This window comes from Colossoma macropomum, unplaced genomic scaffold (assembly GCF_904425465.1).
Source record: "Colossoma macropomum unplaced genomic scaffold, Colossoma_macropomum, whole genome shotgun sequence".
Lineage (NCBI taxonomy): Eukaryota > Metazoa > Chordata > Actinopteri > Characiformes > Serrasalmidae > Colossoma > Colossoma macropomum.
This window is the reverse complement of record NW_023494798.1, coordinates 7,458,638-7,475,806: the sequence shown is the minus strand read 5'-3', so window position 1 is coordinate 7,475,806 and position 17,169 is coordinate 7,458,638. Positions and strand designations below refer to the sequence as shown.

General features: G+C 38.9%; 1 protein-coding gene across 1 annotated transcript in view; it reads right to left on the bottom strand.

Moving 5' to 3' along the window:
* The window catches only part of barx2 (BARX homeobox 2), a 30,440-nt gene extending 15,280 nt beyond the window's left edge, over positions 1 to 15,160 (bottom strand). The window contains exon 1 of the mRNA XM_036585593.1: positions 14,547 to 15,160. Within this exon, the coding sequence (XP_036441486.1) occupies positions 14,547 to 14,733 (187 nt within the window). The 5' untranslated portion in view covers positions 14,734 to 15,160. The remainder of the gene's footprint in view (positions 1 to 14,546) is intronic.
* Positions 15,161 to 17,169: the final 2,009 nt, after the last annotated feature.

The following is a 17,169-nucleotide window of genomic DNA, read 5'->3' as shown; positions in this document are numbered from 1 at the left end:
CTCAGACAGCATTAAGACGCCAGAGTCCATAAAATGCAGACTAGGACTCAACTGAGCTTAGTGGGACATAAAAATACAATTTTGATTCACTGAATCTTTGGGATTTATTAGCATTTAGAGAAGAGGAGAAAGAAAGACAGCAAGAAAACCAGAGATGCTATCACATTCACATGACTCACCGGTTAACTCGCTGTTTTTCTCATACTTTTATCATGTAGAGATTAGAGAAAAATATCAGTTTGATTTTTGGTCGGTTCAAGTTTTGCCCTTTTTTTAGGAGATATTTCTGAGGAGACTGGATATAAGATCCACTTCTATATAAGACATGAGGTACTCCACTTGTGTAAGGGAAGTCAAAGGACAATAAGTGAAAAAAAACATTTCCAAAACTGGGGTTCAAAAAATGATTAAAAGTTACAGAGAAAATGGGACTCATAACAACCCCCTGCAAGACCTCGTAGACCACCAAAACTGCCCCCCAAAACTGCCCCATCAGATAAATAGTATTTCAAGCTTTCATCTTTGAGAGAGTGGAGAAAATCAAGCTGCTTCAGATCTGAAAACATCCACAGGTGTTTCTGTCCATCCTTCCACCGTGAGAAGATGACTCAGCACTGTGGGTCTGAAAGGATGTGTAGCTGCCAAGAAGCCCAGAGTCCAGAGTCCAGACTTCAACATCATTTAATGTGTTTCAGATTACTTGGATTGCAAAAAGCAGAAAATGCAACCAAGGCTGAACTTCTAAGACTGAACTTTGGAGGTGTGGAAAACTATTCCTGCTATAAGAACGAATACAATTTGGGGAAATTTGGTAAATGAAGGGTGGTGTCTGGCTTTTGCAAATATACCAATACACGCTAACATTCAGACGTTTAGAATCACTATTTTCACTCATATAAAACCAATTTTGTTGCTGATGCATGCTCTAATACACGTATCAGGCTCGAGTCTTGGTGGGCCAAAACACTGCTGTGTTCATCTCACTGCATCATTAAACACACCTGATTCAGCTCATCAGCTAATCTGCAAGGCCTTCATGAACTGAATTCAGAGCGTTAGATGAAAGTAAACACTAATTTCTGCAGCACTTTGGCCCGGGAGGTCCCCTGTTTGACATGCCTGCTCTAATATGATGCCAGTCCCCTAGAACTTCAATTAATTAGAAGGAAGCTATAAAAACTGAAGACAATACAAGGGCGTTTTCACATTAGTGCATTATTCCGGACTCAGGACCGCTTGCTTTGTGAGTTCTGTAGGTTTGGTCAAGTGTAAAAGGCTGTTTTTGAGCCTGGGAGCCATCCTGAGAGACGACCTCTGGTCCACCTAATATAAGGGGTCTGTTTTCGCTTCCAGCAAACTCTGGTGCGGTCCACTCTGCATGTGGAAGGTATCCATACCAGGTGCCGCAAGTAGGCTTGCATGATTGGTTTATTTTGTAATGACTGTGTGTGACTGCTTGGACTTATTTTGTTACTTCACTTTTCAAAGTTTGTGATGGTGGGAAAAGGCTTGCTGTGGACAAAACACGCTGTTTTTTGTGCTTGCATGTTTGTAACCAAGGAAAATATTAAAAAGCAGCACATGGATGGAGGTAGTGTCTCCCATTTTGCAAACCAGCATGCAGAAAAGTGATGTATTGAATTGTGCAATCGATCCACAATTCAGACGTAATTCTCGTGTACGAAAGCAAACCAGCCATAATGAGCCCCTCCCCCAAACAAGCCCAGAATCTGTCCTGGGTGCAGACTTGAGCCTTCGGAACAAGTGTGAAAACACCCTTAGATGTGTCCAGAACGAATAGAGCTGCAGAGAATAAAATGACTGTTATAAAGCTTTGAGAAAAAAGTTATCACAAGATAAACATTCAGAATGCCTAATAAGTTAAAATGGTAGATAATTTGGGCAAAAGTATATAGACTGATCATCAGGGCACCGTCTAAAATTGGTTGAAATGTAACAAGAACTTTTTATGTAGTTAAACAGACTCAGGTAGAGCATGCCTTTAGGTCATAGGTATATTATGCTCACAAACAGATACACATGAGAACGATTACATCTTCGAAGAAATGAGCTCATTGCTAATGTTCCACGTCTTCTGCTGCCTGTTCAGGCATGAAACTCTCCCTTGCTGCTTCTTCTTTTTCTCCTATACAAACTCACAAAAGCGAGCTATTTGGTATGAATATTTTGCTACATATGCCCTATAATACCTACACTACCCCACCAACACACATGTGGTTTAGCGTCCAACCTTCTTACTCAGCTGTCTGTTACAGTTACTGTAAATCTGCACACATTGACTAGGGGTGCGGGAAAAAATCGTTTCTTAGATGCATCGTGATGCGGACGTGAACGATTCTGAATCGATTTACAAATGTCAAAAATCGATTTTCTAAATATTTCATTTATAACGTGATGTTGATGGAATGCAAAAGGCGGAACTTGGAAGTGCGGAAGTGCAGCGCCCGGACAGTCTGTTGGCGGCACATAACAAAAACACAAGTGGAAGAGCGAGAAATCCGACCGGCTCCCTCTGCATTAAAGGCAAGGTTAGATCAGGAGTCACAACACAAATGATAACATTTTGTTCTTTCAACAAAAATCAAACCATCTTGGGAGCCACAACAATTTAATGTCCAGTATGTTTCAGTATGTGTTGATGTCCTAGTATAGGCTAAACAATATAAACGAAAACACAGATTTACACTGCTCTGCTATAAGATTCAGCTATAGCCGCTTTCCTCCCATCTCCGCCAGAAAACTTTTCCTCAGAAGTAGATCAGTTTCTTGTAAAATGTCTCTCAACGACTGTTTTACGAGGCTGAAGTCGCTTCGCATTCCTTAGCTTCTTGTTTGAATGTACCCGTTCCACCACCAATTCGCTGCCACTTTTTAGTGTGTGACAGCGAATTGATGCAAATAACGCATCGCTGCTATGTGACCTGCAGTCTGCGCGGCAGTTCTCAGTCGTTGTGAAACAGGGCTTTCGCGCTATGTTGCACACGACCCGTCTCAAAGATACTTTACTGACACAGCGATCCCCCCCGTCTCTACAACGAGACCAAAACCAAGTTATAAAATCACTAAAGAAAACGGGTAGAATAGCTGTAACGCGCTGCGTGGACATCCATTACCACTGGATCTTATTTCACCGTAACTGCGCATTTTATCACAGATGAGTAGCAGCAGCTTCTCGTGCTCCAAACAAGAGCAGTGCAGAAAGCCTTCTAGTTCACTTACCACATCACTTCCATTTGACTTATTAAAAAAGATATTGGAAGTAAATTCATTATGGATCATTACAAATACTTTGCTTTAAAACTACCAAGTCACTTCAAATAACAACATTGAGTCACTTAGTCTCTTTAAAATGTATATTGTCTCTATATTCTGTATATATTTTGTGTATATTTAATATATTTCGGTTGGTTTTTCTTGTATTTTTATTTTTACTTATTTACTTTCTGTAGAGTGATTAGCTGAGCCTCACCACAAGCATTTCAATGCATAAATATCCTGACATGTTGTGCAAATGACAAATAAACTTGAAACTTGAACTCGAAACTTGAGCTCACACAGTGAGAAAATAGAAATGCTATATAGAAAAAAAAAGATGCATCGAGATGCATCGATAATCGTTTCGTGAGGTGCCTAGAGATTCCCACCCGTAAGATTTGACCATCGCTCTAAAAATGTGAGCTTTCAATATATCATATTTATCAACATATCATATCATATATCATATTCTTACTGAACACACATCTGCTAGTCTGAAAGTCTGCGGGTTCCACATATATGAGCATCAGCCTCTTTCTGGCTGCCTCACCTGCTTTTCTTGAAATCTAATCTACACAATTCTCCACTTAACCCAGATGACATCAGGCCAAACAGGTTTGGAGTCCAAATTCTGCTTCTTTAGCCTGGAACTGGAGCTACAAGGCTAATGTCACAAACGAACACTAAAACTCAAAAGTCACCCAAATAGTCCAAACCGTTTCTGTATGTAAGGTCACACAGATTGTCGATGTGGTTTAGGACACAGTATGACGAGCTATACAAATGTAACTGTGGGTAGCCACTTTAAACAACTGCATCTGTATTTACAACCTCCTTAGGAGGTATGCAGTCATGAGAATATTAAGGTCATGAGAATTGGGTGAATAATAATAATAATAATAATAATAATAATAATAATGATCATAATAATAATAATAATAATAATAATAATAATAATAATTCTAATATATGTGAAATGTGCAGTGTACAACTTTTAAAATCCAGATTTAGAAAAAGAAAAGCGTCACACACGAAACATCCCTCTTTAATAGAATTCCCAGTTATTTTGTCCTGAGTTTGTGATCACTAGACTATAAGGCAAAAAGAGGGTACAACACACAAAACCAGTTTTGGCTATGAAAACCACTCAAATTCACAGAGCTCCCTCGTTATCGTGTGACATAATCAAAGCTAAACTGGACCACGCCTGTTTGTGCTTTTATGCCTAAGAATTATAGCAAAAATGCAAACTGGAGATGAATATGAGGTTGAAACGCAGATTCCAGAGTCAGAACTGGAGGAATATTTCACTATGAACCGGCTGTTGACTTGAAACTATAAAGAGAGCGATTATGTGTCAGATCTCAACAAGCAGCTCCACTCTTCTAGCTCTCTCATTGGCTGTTGCTTGAATCACTCGTTGAGTTTCGTCACTGGTCATCTCACACTACAAAATTCGTTTTGAGTTGTAAAAATCAAACATGTTTGAAAATGGGCCTCTGATCACCTCAGAGCGCGATCGGAAGGCTAAATCCTGACTTATTTCTCCTTCACACGACCAGATCGTCAGTGCCGTAAATCGCTTCTGATCGATTCTGATCTGGAAAATGCCGATTGAGAAGAAAGGGGTTAAAATTTGGCAAAAAATTGCGTTATTTCGCCTGGCTAAGAGGAGAGGCCCAGTCATGTATTTGTGCAGGCCTGCATACTGTGTATGACATGCCATGAAAATCCCTGACAACTGGCAAACTGTATGATTTATTTTCTTCCTCTTTAAAGACAAAAGTCTACTTTGATGGTGCTTCACTCCATCCATGTTTATAGACCGTGCCACACAGTCCTAAAACAAACACTGATGAAATGTAAAATTAGCCACGGGGAAATTTTCATGGCAGTTCCTCATTGCGACATGCCCTGTGTCCGGAATTGTTTTTCTATTCACAATTCAACACCGCCTCTCAGTTATTCGTTGTGTGATATGTTTACATGATCTTTCACATGAAAGGCAAATAAAAAAAAAAAATCCCCAAATGTAATCAATCAGCCAAGACATATTTGGTTGCAGAATTTTTGTACGTTGGAGTTACGAGGCTAATGTCGCTAACATGTAATGCAGGATACCAGTGAACTCATGCATGTCTTATGAGTTTTTATATGTAATGTTGAAATTGGTAAAATGGTAAGAGAACGTTTTGCACATGGAGTGAAAAATATGACAAAGGAGACGTTGAACTTTCGAGCAGCTGAAATCTTGTATCAAACAAGAACGGGAAAACATTTCACGTTCAAAACTACAGCAGTGTCTCTTCAGTTCCCAAACACTTACAGAGTGTTGTTAAAAGAAGAGGTGATGAAACACAGTGGTAAACAGGCCCCCGTCCCAACTTTTTTGGAACGTGTTGTTGGCATTAAATTCAAAACGGGCATATATTTTTCAAAAAAACAATCAAATTTCTCAGTTTCAACATCTGATATGTTGTCTTTGTAGTACTTTCCTTTAAAAATATGGTTTTCATGATTTGCATATCATTGCATTCTATTTTTATTTACATTCTACACAGCATCCCAACTTTTTTGGGAATGGGGTTGTACATCTCTACCCCTGAACATATTTTAAAAAGTATGTTTTAGGCTAAAATCTTATCTCAAAACTAATACAGAGCAATATCTTAGGCATCAGATGGCATATTCATACCCATATCATATAATAACTTTCTCTGAGGGAGATTGTAGAGGCTTCAGACGTCTGGTTCCTATCACCACCACTGTGAACAATTCTGACTTGGTAGGTTTTTCTAGAATGGAGCGTTTCACACCAAACTGCTCTGAATGACTTTGTCTATATCTTAATAGTTAAATTATACATGCATTTTAAAAAGCACATCAATTAGCATCATGGGTGACACTGTATGACATCCTGTTATCTATAAAAAAGGAATTCTAGCCAATTTTTGTCCATTTTTTTATGCATCACCATGCCATACAGTTTCAGAAGCCACATAAGCAAGTCTGTTTGAAATTACTTAACAAGTCCACACAGTTTTAGGCAAGTGCGTAAGGATTTAGGCATGCAGTTTGTACAATGCTGTGCAAACTCACAGCTACCGTGCAAACCAAAGAAGTGAACTTCAGACACCGAACATGTCTTGGCTGATCGACTACATTTGGGCTAAGGGAAAACTGAGTAGAATTTTTCGTAGAACTATCGCTTTAAGCCCTTGATTGCTCTCACTCTTATACCTGTCAGATGTTGCTACGCCTCCTCAAATGATTGGATTCCACAAAGATGATAGCACTTGGCACTGAGCTTGAACTCTCAGTAACACCGTATGCAATGTTTTGGTTCGACGGGGCGCTGACAGCTTGATGGTTGGACCTTTTTCACTCAACAGCTATCAAACAGACCTGGTCTCAGTTCCATAAAGGCTAACGCTCGGTGGGTGAAAGGAGCACGTTTGTGTTCAGCACATCCGTTGGTGGCCAGCCAAACGTTCAGCAGTTTCATCCATGCACGGTGCATTTCTGATAACGTGGCGTATCTGATGAGTCTATTTTAGTCTTGCTATCTCGCCTTTAATAGCGTCCCTCCTGACTGAAAGAAAAGCACCGAGATGCAACGAGATCTGGAAAACATTTAGTGGAATGCTTGTCGGTATCGTGTTACTTGTAAGTGTTGTATAAGTGTTTAGACTTGAAACACAAGCCTGTGAATTTTCTTCAGCACTCATAAATGCCTGTGGGCACAAGGCTCAGCTCATCAGACGGATCTCTAGCAAGAGCCCAAATGCAGCATCAGAGAAAAAGTGGGAACTTCTACTGATTTTTCAAGAATTTAGCAAAATTAGATCATTAAGGTGTAAAGAAAGCCATTCGGAGTTAAATATCATTCTAGAGAAACATACCAAGTCCAAGAATTGTTCACAGTGGTGGAGATGGGAACTAGACGTCGGCCTCTAAAAGCCACCTCACAGAAAACTACTACATGGAATAGTTACAAATATGCTGCCCGATGTCTGATATATTCTTTTACAATAGTTTTCAGATTAACTTTCAGCCTAAAACTATATTTTTCTAAATATCCACAGTGGAGAGATACATGCAGGGTGTTGTAAGGCCAAATAATTCCCAAAGAAAACTTATTTTCACCACTATGCGACCATTATCAACATTACATAGAGAGCTACATGCCTGATGTCTAAAATATCTCTGTATATTGTGACTGTTGAGGTGTAAACAAAGTCATTTAGAGTGGTTTAATGTGAATTTTTTTTAGTATACAAAGCAGCCACTAAGCCTTTTAGAGTTTTCTTTGGGGACTATTTTGCCTTGCAGCACCCTGGATGTCCTGTTTCCAAACTATTGTAAAACAACATCTGAGACTTAAGGCAAAGTACTCATAGTCGTTTCTTGTAATAGTTCTCTGTGAGGTTGTTTGTAGATACATTAAACGCTTTGGACGTCTGGTTCCTATCACCACCATTGTTTCAAGGTTTCTCCAGAACGACGCATTTGACATCAAACCACTCTGAATTGTTTCAGAAATTCTGAAATTTTGAGCATTTTTCTTTTACATTTCTGCATAACTAAAATTCATTCAGTGTCATTCAGGATGGTTTTGTATGAAATGCTCCATTCAAGAGAAACTTACAGTCAAAATTGTTCACAGTGGTGCTGATAGGAACCAGACATCTGCAGCATTTAATGTATCTAAAAGCTACCTTTACAAATTCAACGCCTGATGTTTAAGACATTGTTTTACAATAGTTTTGAGTTAAATTGCTGGCTTACAACATGTGTTTTTTAAATCTATGCATGGCGGAGAGGTACATGCAATGCATTGCAAGTCAAAATAATACTTAGAACATTGTATATAAAAACTCAGAAGACGTGTAGGACATTTTGGACAGTAAATGAAGCAGCTTTATATGCAATATAGGCATCTGATCGCTAGTTCACCAACAGTGTAAGGAAATCCAAGTGGGTACGTTTCTGTAGTGCACTGTTTCACATCAAGCCACTCTGAGTGACTCTGTTTACATCTCAACGAATGAATTATGAAGAAAATCTGAAAAAATTGCTAAAAACTCCCCTCTGCCTTCCTTCACTACTTCACGTTTCTACTTGCCTAGAGGAAAGCATTAGCAGTAGAAGAAGCCCCTTGCTGTACCTCTTTAAGCCCATAGCAGGTCCTCCTACCTCTTTCTCCTGAGGAAGCCCTGATATTTGGCCATTTTTCACCACCCTGTCATAGGAGATTAAGCCACTGCTGATTTCTATCTCTCACCTCCGTCCAAAAAAAAAATAGTTTTGCCCTCCGTTTTTGCTGAGAGATGAGCCCTAAATGAAATATTATAACCTGCCATTACACCAGCCCCATCTCCAAATGGGCCCTTCTCACTTTTTTGTTTTAACTCTCATTTGAGTTCAAGGCCCTGCAGTTTGCCTGTGGACATTCCACCCAACCTTTCTCAGAAACAAGATCTGAACTGGGTTAAATAAACTAGTCCTACCTGTGTGACAGTGAGGATGACTTCACTGCCACAGTTAATAGCATGAAAGTGATACGAGTGATGATTAAGTGATGGTTACACGGATGTGCTTATCTCCAAAGTATTATATAATGGCATTATCAGCCTGTTCAACGGTAAAGGTGCTTGAATCAGCATTGTCATGGAACATTTGACAACACTTAAGCCAGGGGTAGTCATGAAGACACATCGTGAATCACAGAACAGGTTCTTAAATGAGAACAACAGTCATATATGAACCAGACAAGGCTCATAGATTCACATAGCCCTGGGGCTGCGCTGCCCACCCTATTTAGATACATTTAATGTGTTAAATAAACTTTTGATAGATTTTTTCTTCTGTAGCTACTTTCAAATGATTACAGATTAACTCAGGTATATTTGTGAGGAATCTCTTCTATAAATTAGTGACTCTGTTGGTCCAGCTTGACTGTTTGGTGTTGCCCCTTATTTTGGAGCTTTATTGTTTTATTTAAGGCCAAATGGTTTCCAAAAAATGAAGAATGGACCCTAATAAACTTCTTCTTAAGCTGAACTCTGGTTCTATACAAAATCTACAATTCTTTTTATTTTTATTTTTTTTTTTTTGTATTTGTGCTGGCTTTGTCTTGGTCTTGGCCACCAGTTTCACCAAATTTAGACCAACAACTGTTAAAAATTATATTATTTTTCCTTCTGACTGTCACCAAAGCACATTGCCTCATCCTCAAAGAAGTCAAAAAAACAAATACTTGCGTTTCATTGTACTGAAAGCAGTTAAAACTTTGTCTTGAAATCGGGCCTTACTTTTATTTGAACTCCTGACTTGGTCTTGGCCCCCTTTAAACTGAATCTCAACCAGCCAGAGTCTTGGACATGACTTGGACTCGACAAAGATGGTCTTGATTTCAACCCTAGTCAGTATTTCCTTAAGGCAATGACGCTTTGCTTCTGTGTTCTTATTGCAGGACAAGCACAGGGATTCTGTTGCTCAGTGCTTTTCACTGGGTTTGCCGTATGTTACAGCGGCCCCTCCTGGTAAAAAGTGGTACCAGCAGGGGCCGTCAGTTCGAGGATGCCACGGCTCCAGTCCCAGTGGGAGAGTCCAGAAGCCGGTGTCCTCTCAGTGAGTGCCAGCCACCGTGCCAGCCAGATTCTATATTCAGCATTACAAGCCATTGAAGTACTGGCATATAGAGTATCTCACACCAGGCCTGCTTAAAAAGAGACGGTGGGTGCGGGGTTCTGATATTTGGACTGGATACTCAATCCCTCCGCCCCAAGCTGCCAAACGCCCCCCTCCACACACAGTACCCTCTCGTCCATTTCACATCAGAGAAGAGGAAGTGTGTGTGTGTGTGTCTGTGTGAATAACCCCTTGCCTGACAGGAGAGAGCTGCTGGGGCTATTTTTATTATTTCATCTCCTCCACCTATTCAAATGTACCGGCTCCCATTTCACCATTTACACAGCAGGTATAAAGAGCAGTGCCGGGCTCTCAGTAGGGCATGTCAGGATTGGCAAAACCGCCATCCATTCGAAACGGCTGGTGTCACACACAAGGTTTTCCAGCGTTAGCATTAATGCACTTTATTTATTTCAAAAATGATGTTAAGCCCTTTATAATAACTAAGCTTATTATACAGTAACTACAATGAATTAATCATTTACAATTACTATAACAAACTATGCAGTAGACAAGTATGGAACTGACATGCAAATTATGTGTTTATAAGAGTGCAAAGTGTTCTTTTGGTCCCCTAAAGAACCATGTTTGAAGAAAAACAATGTGAGTATGAAGAACCTTTTAAATGTTTCAAAAATTGTAATATAATGTAAATTATGTATACCAATTTATGGGGTTCATCCTAGAACCTTTAAATTATGCGGCCTTTCTTATAAATTTAAATAGGTTCTTCACATCCAGACATTTCGATTTATATATATATATTTTTTTTTTGAGAATGGAGGAGATTAAAGTCCACTAATAGGTCCTTCAGAGTTTAAACAGTCAAATGTGTTAGGACTGCTTGTAATTTTGAAAATTCCATAATCATGTCTCACATTTTACATGGCTAGGGTAAAATCAATTCAACATTTTTAGCATATTTTAATCATGTGTAATATTGGAAGCAGACTAATTGCAGTTGTTATAACTTAATTCCACTCATTAAAGTGTATAATTAAATAATTAAGATGGAAACAAAGTCATTTAGAGTGGTTCGATGTGAAATGCGTCATTCTACAGAAACGTAACGTGTCACAACAGTGGCGACAGTAACCAGACATGTGAATCATTTAATGATTAATGTTATTACATGAAATGGTCATTTCAAATATGCTGCCTGATGTATCAAATATTGTTTTACAATAGCTTTGAGAGGAGTTCTTGCCTTTTTTAGAAATACCTTCATAGTGGAAAGGTACAGGCAGGGCATTCAGGCAAACCCCCAAAGAAAACATATTTACATATCGATGCAGTCCAAAAGTATCTCCGAAATGTAAACTTTACAGGAAAAGGCAAAAATGTACTTCAATTTTAATGCAAGTTAATGTAAAGAGATTTTATTCCAAGCGATTTTGGAGCATTTCTATTAGTCCATTCACCAGGAAATTTTAGCACAAAGTATCAAATGATCTGGAAAAATAAAACTCAAGAAAATGGAGTTTTGGACAGAGAAAATATATTACCACTGTTTAAACATTATTAACATTACAAAAAAAACTCATGTACGTTCACAGGTAGATGCTGTAGATGTCATGACCCCTGGTTCCTATCACCACCACTGTAAAGAGTCAGAAATGTTCTCTACAATGAACCATTTCTCATCAGAACACTACGAACAATCCGACGATCTGGAAAGTGGGCCAAACTAACTGTGCTTAAAAGAACATGTATAGAGGAATTTTTGGCTGGCAAGTACACCACATTGCAAACGACAGTGCAATCTGTACTAACACCGTGGCCTTGATTCACTCTTCGGGAACATGCACGCGTGAAGCCTCCCAGTTAAGTCCACGCTAAAACCTGCGGATGAAGCACAGCTGGTGAAGAATTTAGAAACGTGTTTAATGAATCCCTCATAAACTAATTACATAGTTTTCCGATGCTGCATCGCAAAAGTGATGCAACTTCCTCTGCCTGCCTGGGAACTGTGCTTGTTGCATGACCAGGCCTATGAATATGCTTACAAATGCATGTTTGTGGGTGATTTATTCACTTGCAATCAGTCTTTCAGACAAAACATGGGCTTCGGCTGCCTAACCACTTCCTGTGGGTCCCACACACCTATTCCAGGTATGGTGCCACGAAAACAAGCATTCTCTCTGAATGCTAAAGCCTCGGGACATGCGCTAGCAGGCCTTATTTCAAAATACAAATGTAAATCATTACAGGCTGATTTGCGGCAATGAGTCAAATGGCAGTTCAGGTGAGAAAAACATGTTGAGAAGCGCAGCGTACGACAATCAGAAGTGGATACAAGAGCCTACAGCTATCTTCAGGTGAAGGTATTGTTCTTCAACGAAGTGATGACTTACGCACAAGTAAAAGTGCTACCTAAAATAACTGACAACTCAAGGAGGAGTAAGGAGTCTGCCTTAGCACAGCCAGCATTTGTCAGCATTGGAACTTTTCTATTTATCTTTCTATTCTTCTCATTTTGGGACCTATTTGGTCTAAAATAGAAAGATAAAGCTCAGAAGTGAGAGCTGCAAAAGCAAAGCTGAGTAGGTTCTGAACCAAGTAAACTACAATAATCCCAAAAGAAACTAAAGGTAAATGACTAAAATGGACCTGAGGAATATTCCTAACATAATTTTGAGTAGAAATATCTTTAACTAAAAGCACAAATCCACCAAAAATTGTCCTTGAATTGTCCCCGTGAATGAAACAGTATGTGACGTCACACTGACATGTTCAAGGTTTACGAACTGAACGCATAAGCCTGAATAAGCGGCTTGTGTACCCCCCAATTCTGGATTCACATCAAAATCCATAGAGAATTAATATCTGCTTTCATTGTCCGACGTAAACAAACTAAGCAACTTAAAAATTGTAATATCAAGCTTGCTCATCAGATTAGTAAATTATATATATATATATATATATATATATATATATATATATATATATATATGGCTGGTGCATGGATTGTAGGTTACTGTAGAAAATGTTAGCATTTTAATACTAGCTTTAAACAACAAACTGGATAACAAGAACATATTTGAAAGCAAATGATCAAGATATGGTAAAAAAATATATATATTATTTTATCAGTTAAACGTGATCTTGGGGTGAGAATGAATTCAGGGAAACTGCACAATTTTCATGCAATACATGCAACACCAAAAACAAACTACATTTAATGTACTTTTGAGTATATGCTCAAAAAACAAAGACTGGACGAAATGATATGTAATTGTCATTGTGGTTGCTTGGTGGGATTTTACTGGCTGTCCTCACCATTATCCTCACTCAAGTATTGCAGGTGATAGCTTATCTGTTCAAGCACCAGTGAAGCTCATTCAGGCAACACCTTCCAAGTGGAGCACCAGAATTAAAATAGTCTACAACTTTTTTTTTTTTCTCATGCATTTCTTTTTCATGCAATTATCAGTGCCAATTTTCCTGAAATAGCTATTTTATAACTCATCTCCAATGCCAGGCCTAAGCTATTTCTATTATGCTTAAACGTGGTAAAAGAATATTGCTCACAATAATGAAATATGTAATGATTTTAGGACGGTGCTTCAACATCCAAGCCAATAAAACCACCAGAGTATCACAGAGTTATGTATTTAAACCATTTGTATTTGTGATTTGTATTCTGATTATTTTAAATACTCGTCATTTAGTATCTTTGTATATTTGTGAGGGGATTTATCTACCCGTCCTCAGGTCCATATTTAGTCCCCAACTCGTTTTTAGGGTTTCATTTCGTTCCATTTTGTTCGTTCAGCCCTCCGAAATATACCAGTTTAGACCAAAAAGAGCCAAAATTTAGTTTTAAAATCCGGCTGAGTCGCTCTTCAGTAAAAAAAATTGTTCTATTTAGAACCACGAGAACCACTTAATGCTTAGATGGCTCTGCATGGTGAAACTGTTCTTCAGATTGATAGTGAAATGTGTTGTGTAGGGTTCTATACAGATTCTTGTTGAAAATGGTTCCATAAAGCACCAAATAAGTTCCCATCTACTGTTACAAGCTTCATATCATAACCAAAGTAGAACCCTTTTTAGTGCTATAAAGAACCATTTTCAAAAAAAAGGTTCTACACAAAAATGATATATCTCGTCTATTTAGAACTCATGGTTCAAAACAGAGCCGTTTCTTTTACTAAAGAGCCCTTGAAGAACCATCTTCCAACTTGAGGCGTTATGAAATTTTTTATACCTGAGAAAGCTGCTTCTATGCTAGGCTAGTTTTACTGTTTTACTGTGTTTTGTTTTGTTTTTTTTTTGTATCAAAATAAATTTCCAGAAGTTTCCTCTTCACAGAAGGTTGCAACTAAATTTCTGCAGTGGTATAAAACCAGACTCGATTTAAGCTGTTATTAAATATTCCTGCGTATCCAATGTGCCTAATTTCTTATAATACTGGCTGAAATGTTGCGAGCTAAACCGGAACAAACTGTTCAGTGAGTGTTCAGATACAGTTTTATTAGAGACGCCGACGTTTCAGCTCTGCGGTAAACATGAAGGCTGGTCTGATAAATGGAGGTTTGGCTGTGAAAAGTGGAGAAAGAAGACGTGCCGCTTACCGGAGTATGAGTGAAGGGCTTTGGGTCTCACCACCAGGGCAGGACACACCGAGTACAGGGAGAGCCTCTCGAAGTAATCGCACGTCTCCTTGGACAGGATTTCGTCGATCATGAAGGTCTTGTAGCGCCGTCTCCCCGCGGCCAGCTGCCCGGGGTTGGAGCCTCGTAGCTCGGCTTGGCACTGCATGGCGCCTCGCTGGGCCGGTGGTCCTCTGTTCGGAGTTCCTTTCTGCTCCTCCTCGCTTCTCTCGACTACTAACGCGCCTCTCCTGCGGCTTGTGTGGCCACGGGCTTGCTGAGTAGGAGGTGGAGCTGCTGCTACAGAGGCATGGTGATTGGCGTTGGTCTCCAGCTTTGTAGCGCAGCGGGTCGAGGGGTGCGCAAGTTTCAGAGCTTTTAAGTGTCCCTGCTGGAGCTTCTTCGCTTCTTTTCACTGTCTGACCGTCCGCAGCGCTTTGACCTTCACTGCTGGAGCTCCCTCAGACCTCCTCACTGGACTAGAGCTCTTCTCTCTGGCCCTAAATGAAGCTCCAACTCTCTCTAACTCGCTCGTTCAGTCTCTCTTATCTGCTCGAGCGCGCGCTGCGTGCCTCTATATAAACCGCCCGCACCTCCCCATTCACCACACACTGCATGCCAATCAACACATACATACTGTATCTCTCTCTCTCTCTCTCTCTCTCTCTCTCTCTCTCTCTCTCTCTCACACCCCTACGAGCCGTATGATAACTCACTTACATACTGCGTTAAAGAATGGCCAGATGCTGTTACGCAGGCCCGTCTAACGTAAGAATCACAACCAAAGTTAATACATTAATAAAACGCTCCTCAGTTCTTCTTTCGTATTAGTAGATCTAGATCGTAGTTAGAGGCAGTAATAGTGATAATAACAGTAGTAAACGTCAACAGTCGTAGTCATCGCAGTAATGATAGTAATAGTAATGGAGAACATGCCATTTAAATCAACAGCGCACGAGGTTAAAATATCACGTTTATTTTCCACAGTTTGTTGACAAATAATATTCAGAGTTATCCAACAGTGTGAATATAAAAGCAAATAACTCTTATACGTTGATAAGAATATTATAGTAATATAATAATTATATTACTTGTAAATCATAATACATTAATTATTTAATTATAATTAATAATAACAATAACAACAACAACAACAACAATAATAATAATAATAATAGCATACAAATAAATACGTGAAACGGAACGAACTGTTTTGTAGTTTAGTCTTTGCTGCGATAATTTATTTTGACAAGCTGTCATCATTTATTTATTGCAGCAAATTTTGATGACTGTGATTATTATGATGATGATATTAATATTAATCTTTGTTGCTATGGCTACTTTTATTTAGCATACTTTTATACACATTATCTAGCATTATGTAGCAACAATGAGAGAAGTGTATAATTAGAAGAAGCTGTAGAAAAATAAGGATAATTGTCTAGTGTTATTATTGGTTTGGTTAGCATGTCCAGCATTAAGTTAAACGCGTTTCTGCTGCTCGTGCCCAAAATAAATGAATAAATAAAAATAAAAGCCACCAAACAGCGCATTTATTCGGGATATTTCAGCTAATGAGAGCTTAGCTGCAGTCAAGAGCTGCTCAATGCAGTGATATCTGTCCGATAACGATACAAGACCATTTACTCTCCGTTTAAAGACAGGCTCCTGATCTCGTAAAGCAACTTTAACTGAATAGGCTTTTAAGCTTATTCTATGGCAAACATAACATAAACCTCTTAATCTCCCCTTTTTAAGTAGGATGTGTTTCACAAAAAAGGGAACAGAAACGAAAGGAAAAAAGGAGAAATAGAAAAGAAAGAAGTCACATCGGTTTTGAATATTTACAGGTTTTTGTAGAGTTACTGAAAAACTAAAATCCCATGTTCGTTTTAATCTTAGTTAAATTGGATTTTGCTTCTGTAAAACATGATATGAAATTATATTCCATTTGTATTCATTTATTATTATTATTATTATTATTATTATTATTATTATTATCATTATTATTATTATTATTATTATTATTATTATTATTATTATTGATTTTCTTGAGGCTGGTGGTGCCGTTTCTAGACACCAAATGCAATTTCTAAATTAAATTTTTGTCATGCTCAGAAGTTGCGTGTATGTTTCCATGAGATTTTCGCTTCACAGAGACCCAAATAAAATATTCGCCCAGAGGGACCAAAAGAAAACTATTTTGATTTAATGTAACGTGACATTTAAGGAGACCCGAACGTGTGTGGGAGTTTAGTCCGCTGCTATCGTCCACGCCTAGAATTAAACCTACATCTGAAAATATACGAAGACAATGTTGGGAAAACCCGACAGTCCATCTGGTTTTGCCATCTCTAAATGAACTTGGGTTTGGAAACTGATCGCTCTCATGTTCTGCCTCTGATCAACACCAGACTCCGTTTCGATAGAAGCGGCCTTAGACGATGCACCAGGTGTTTTATGTGTTTTTCCGATTAGTTTGGAAAGCCTGGACAAAAAGTGAGACTATTTCCACCCCTCGCTTAAAGCGTGTGGAGTCCGGTTTCCCACCTGTATTCCGACAAGCCCCGCCCTCCTGCGCTGGGATTGGCTAGTTGCGTGCAGC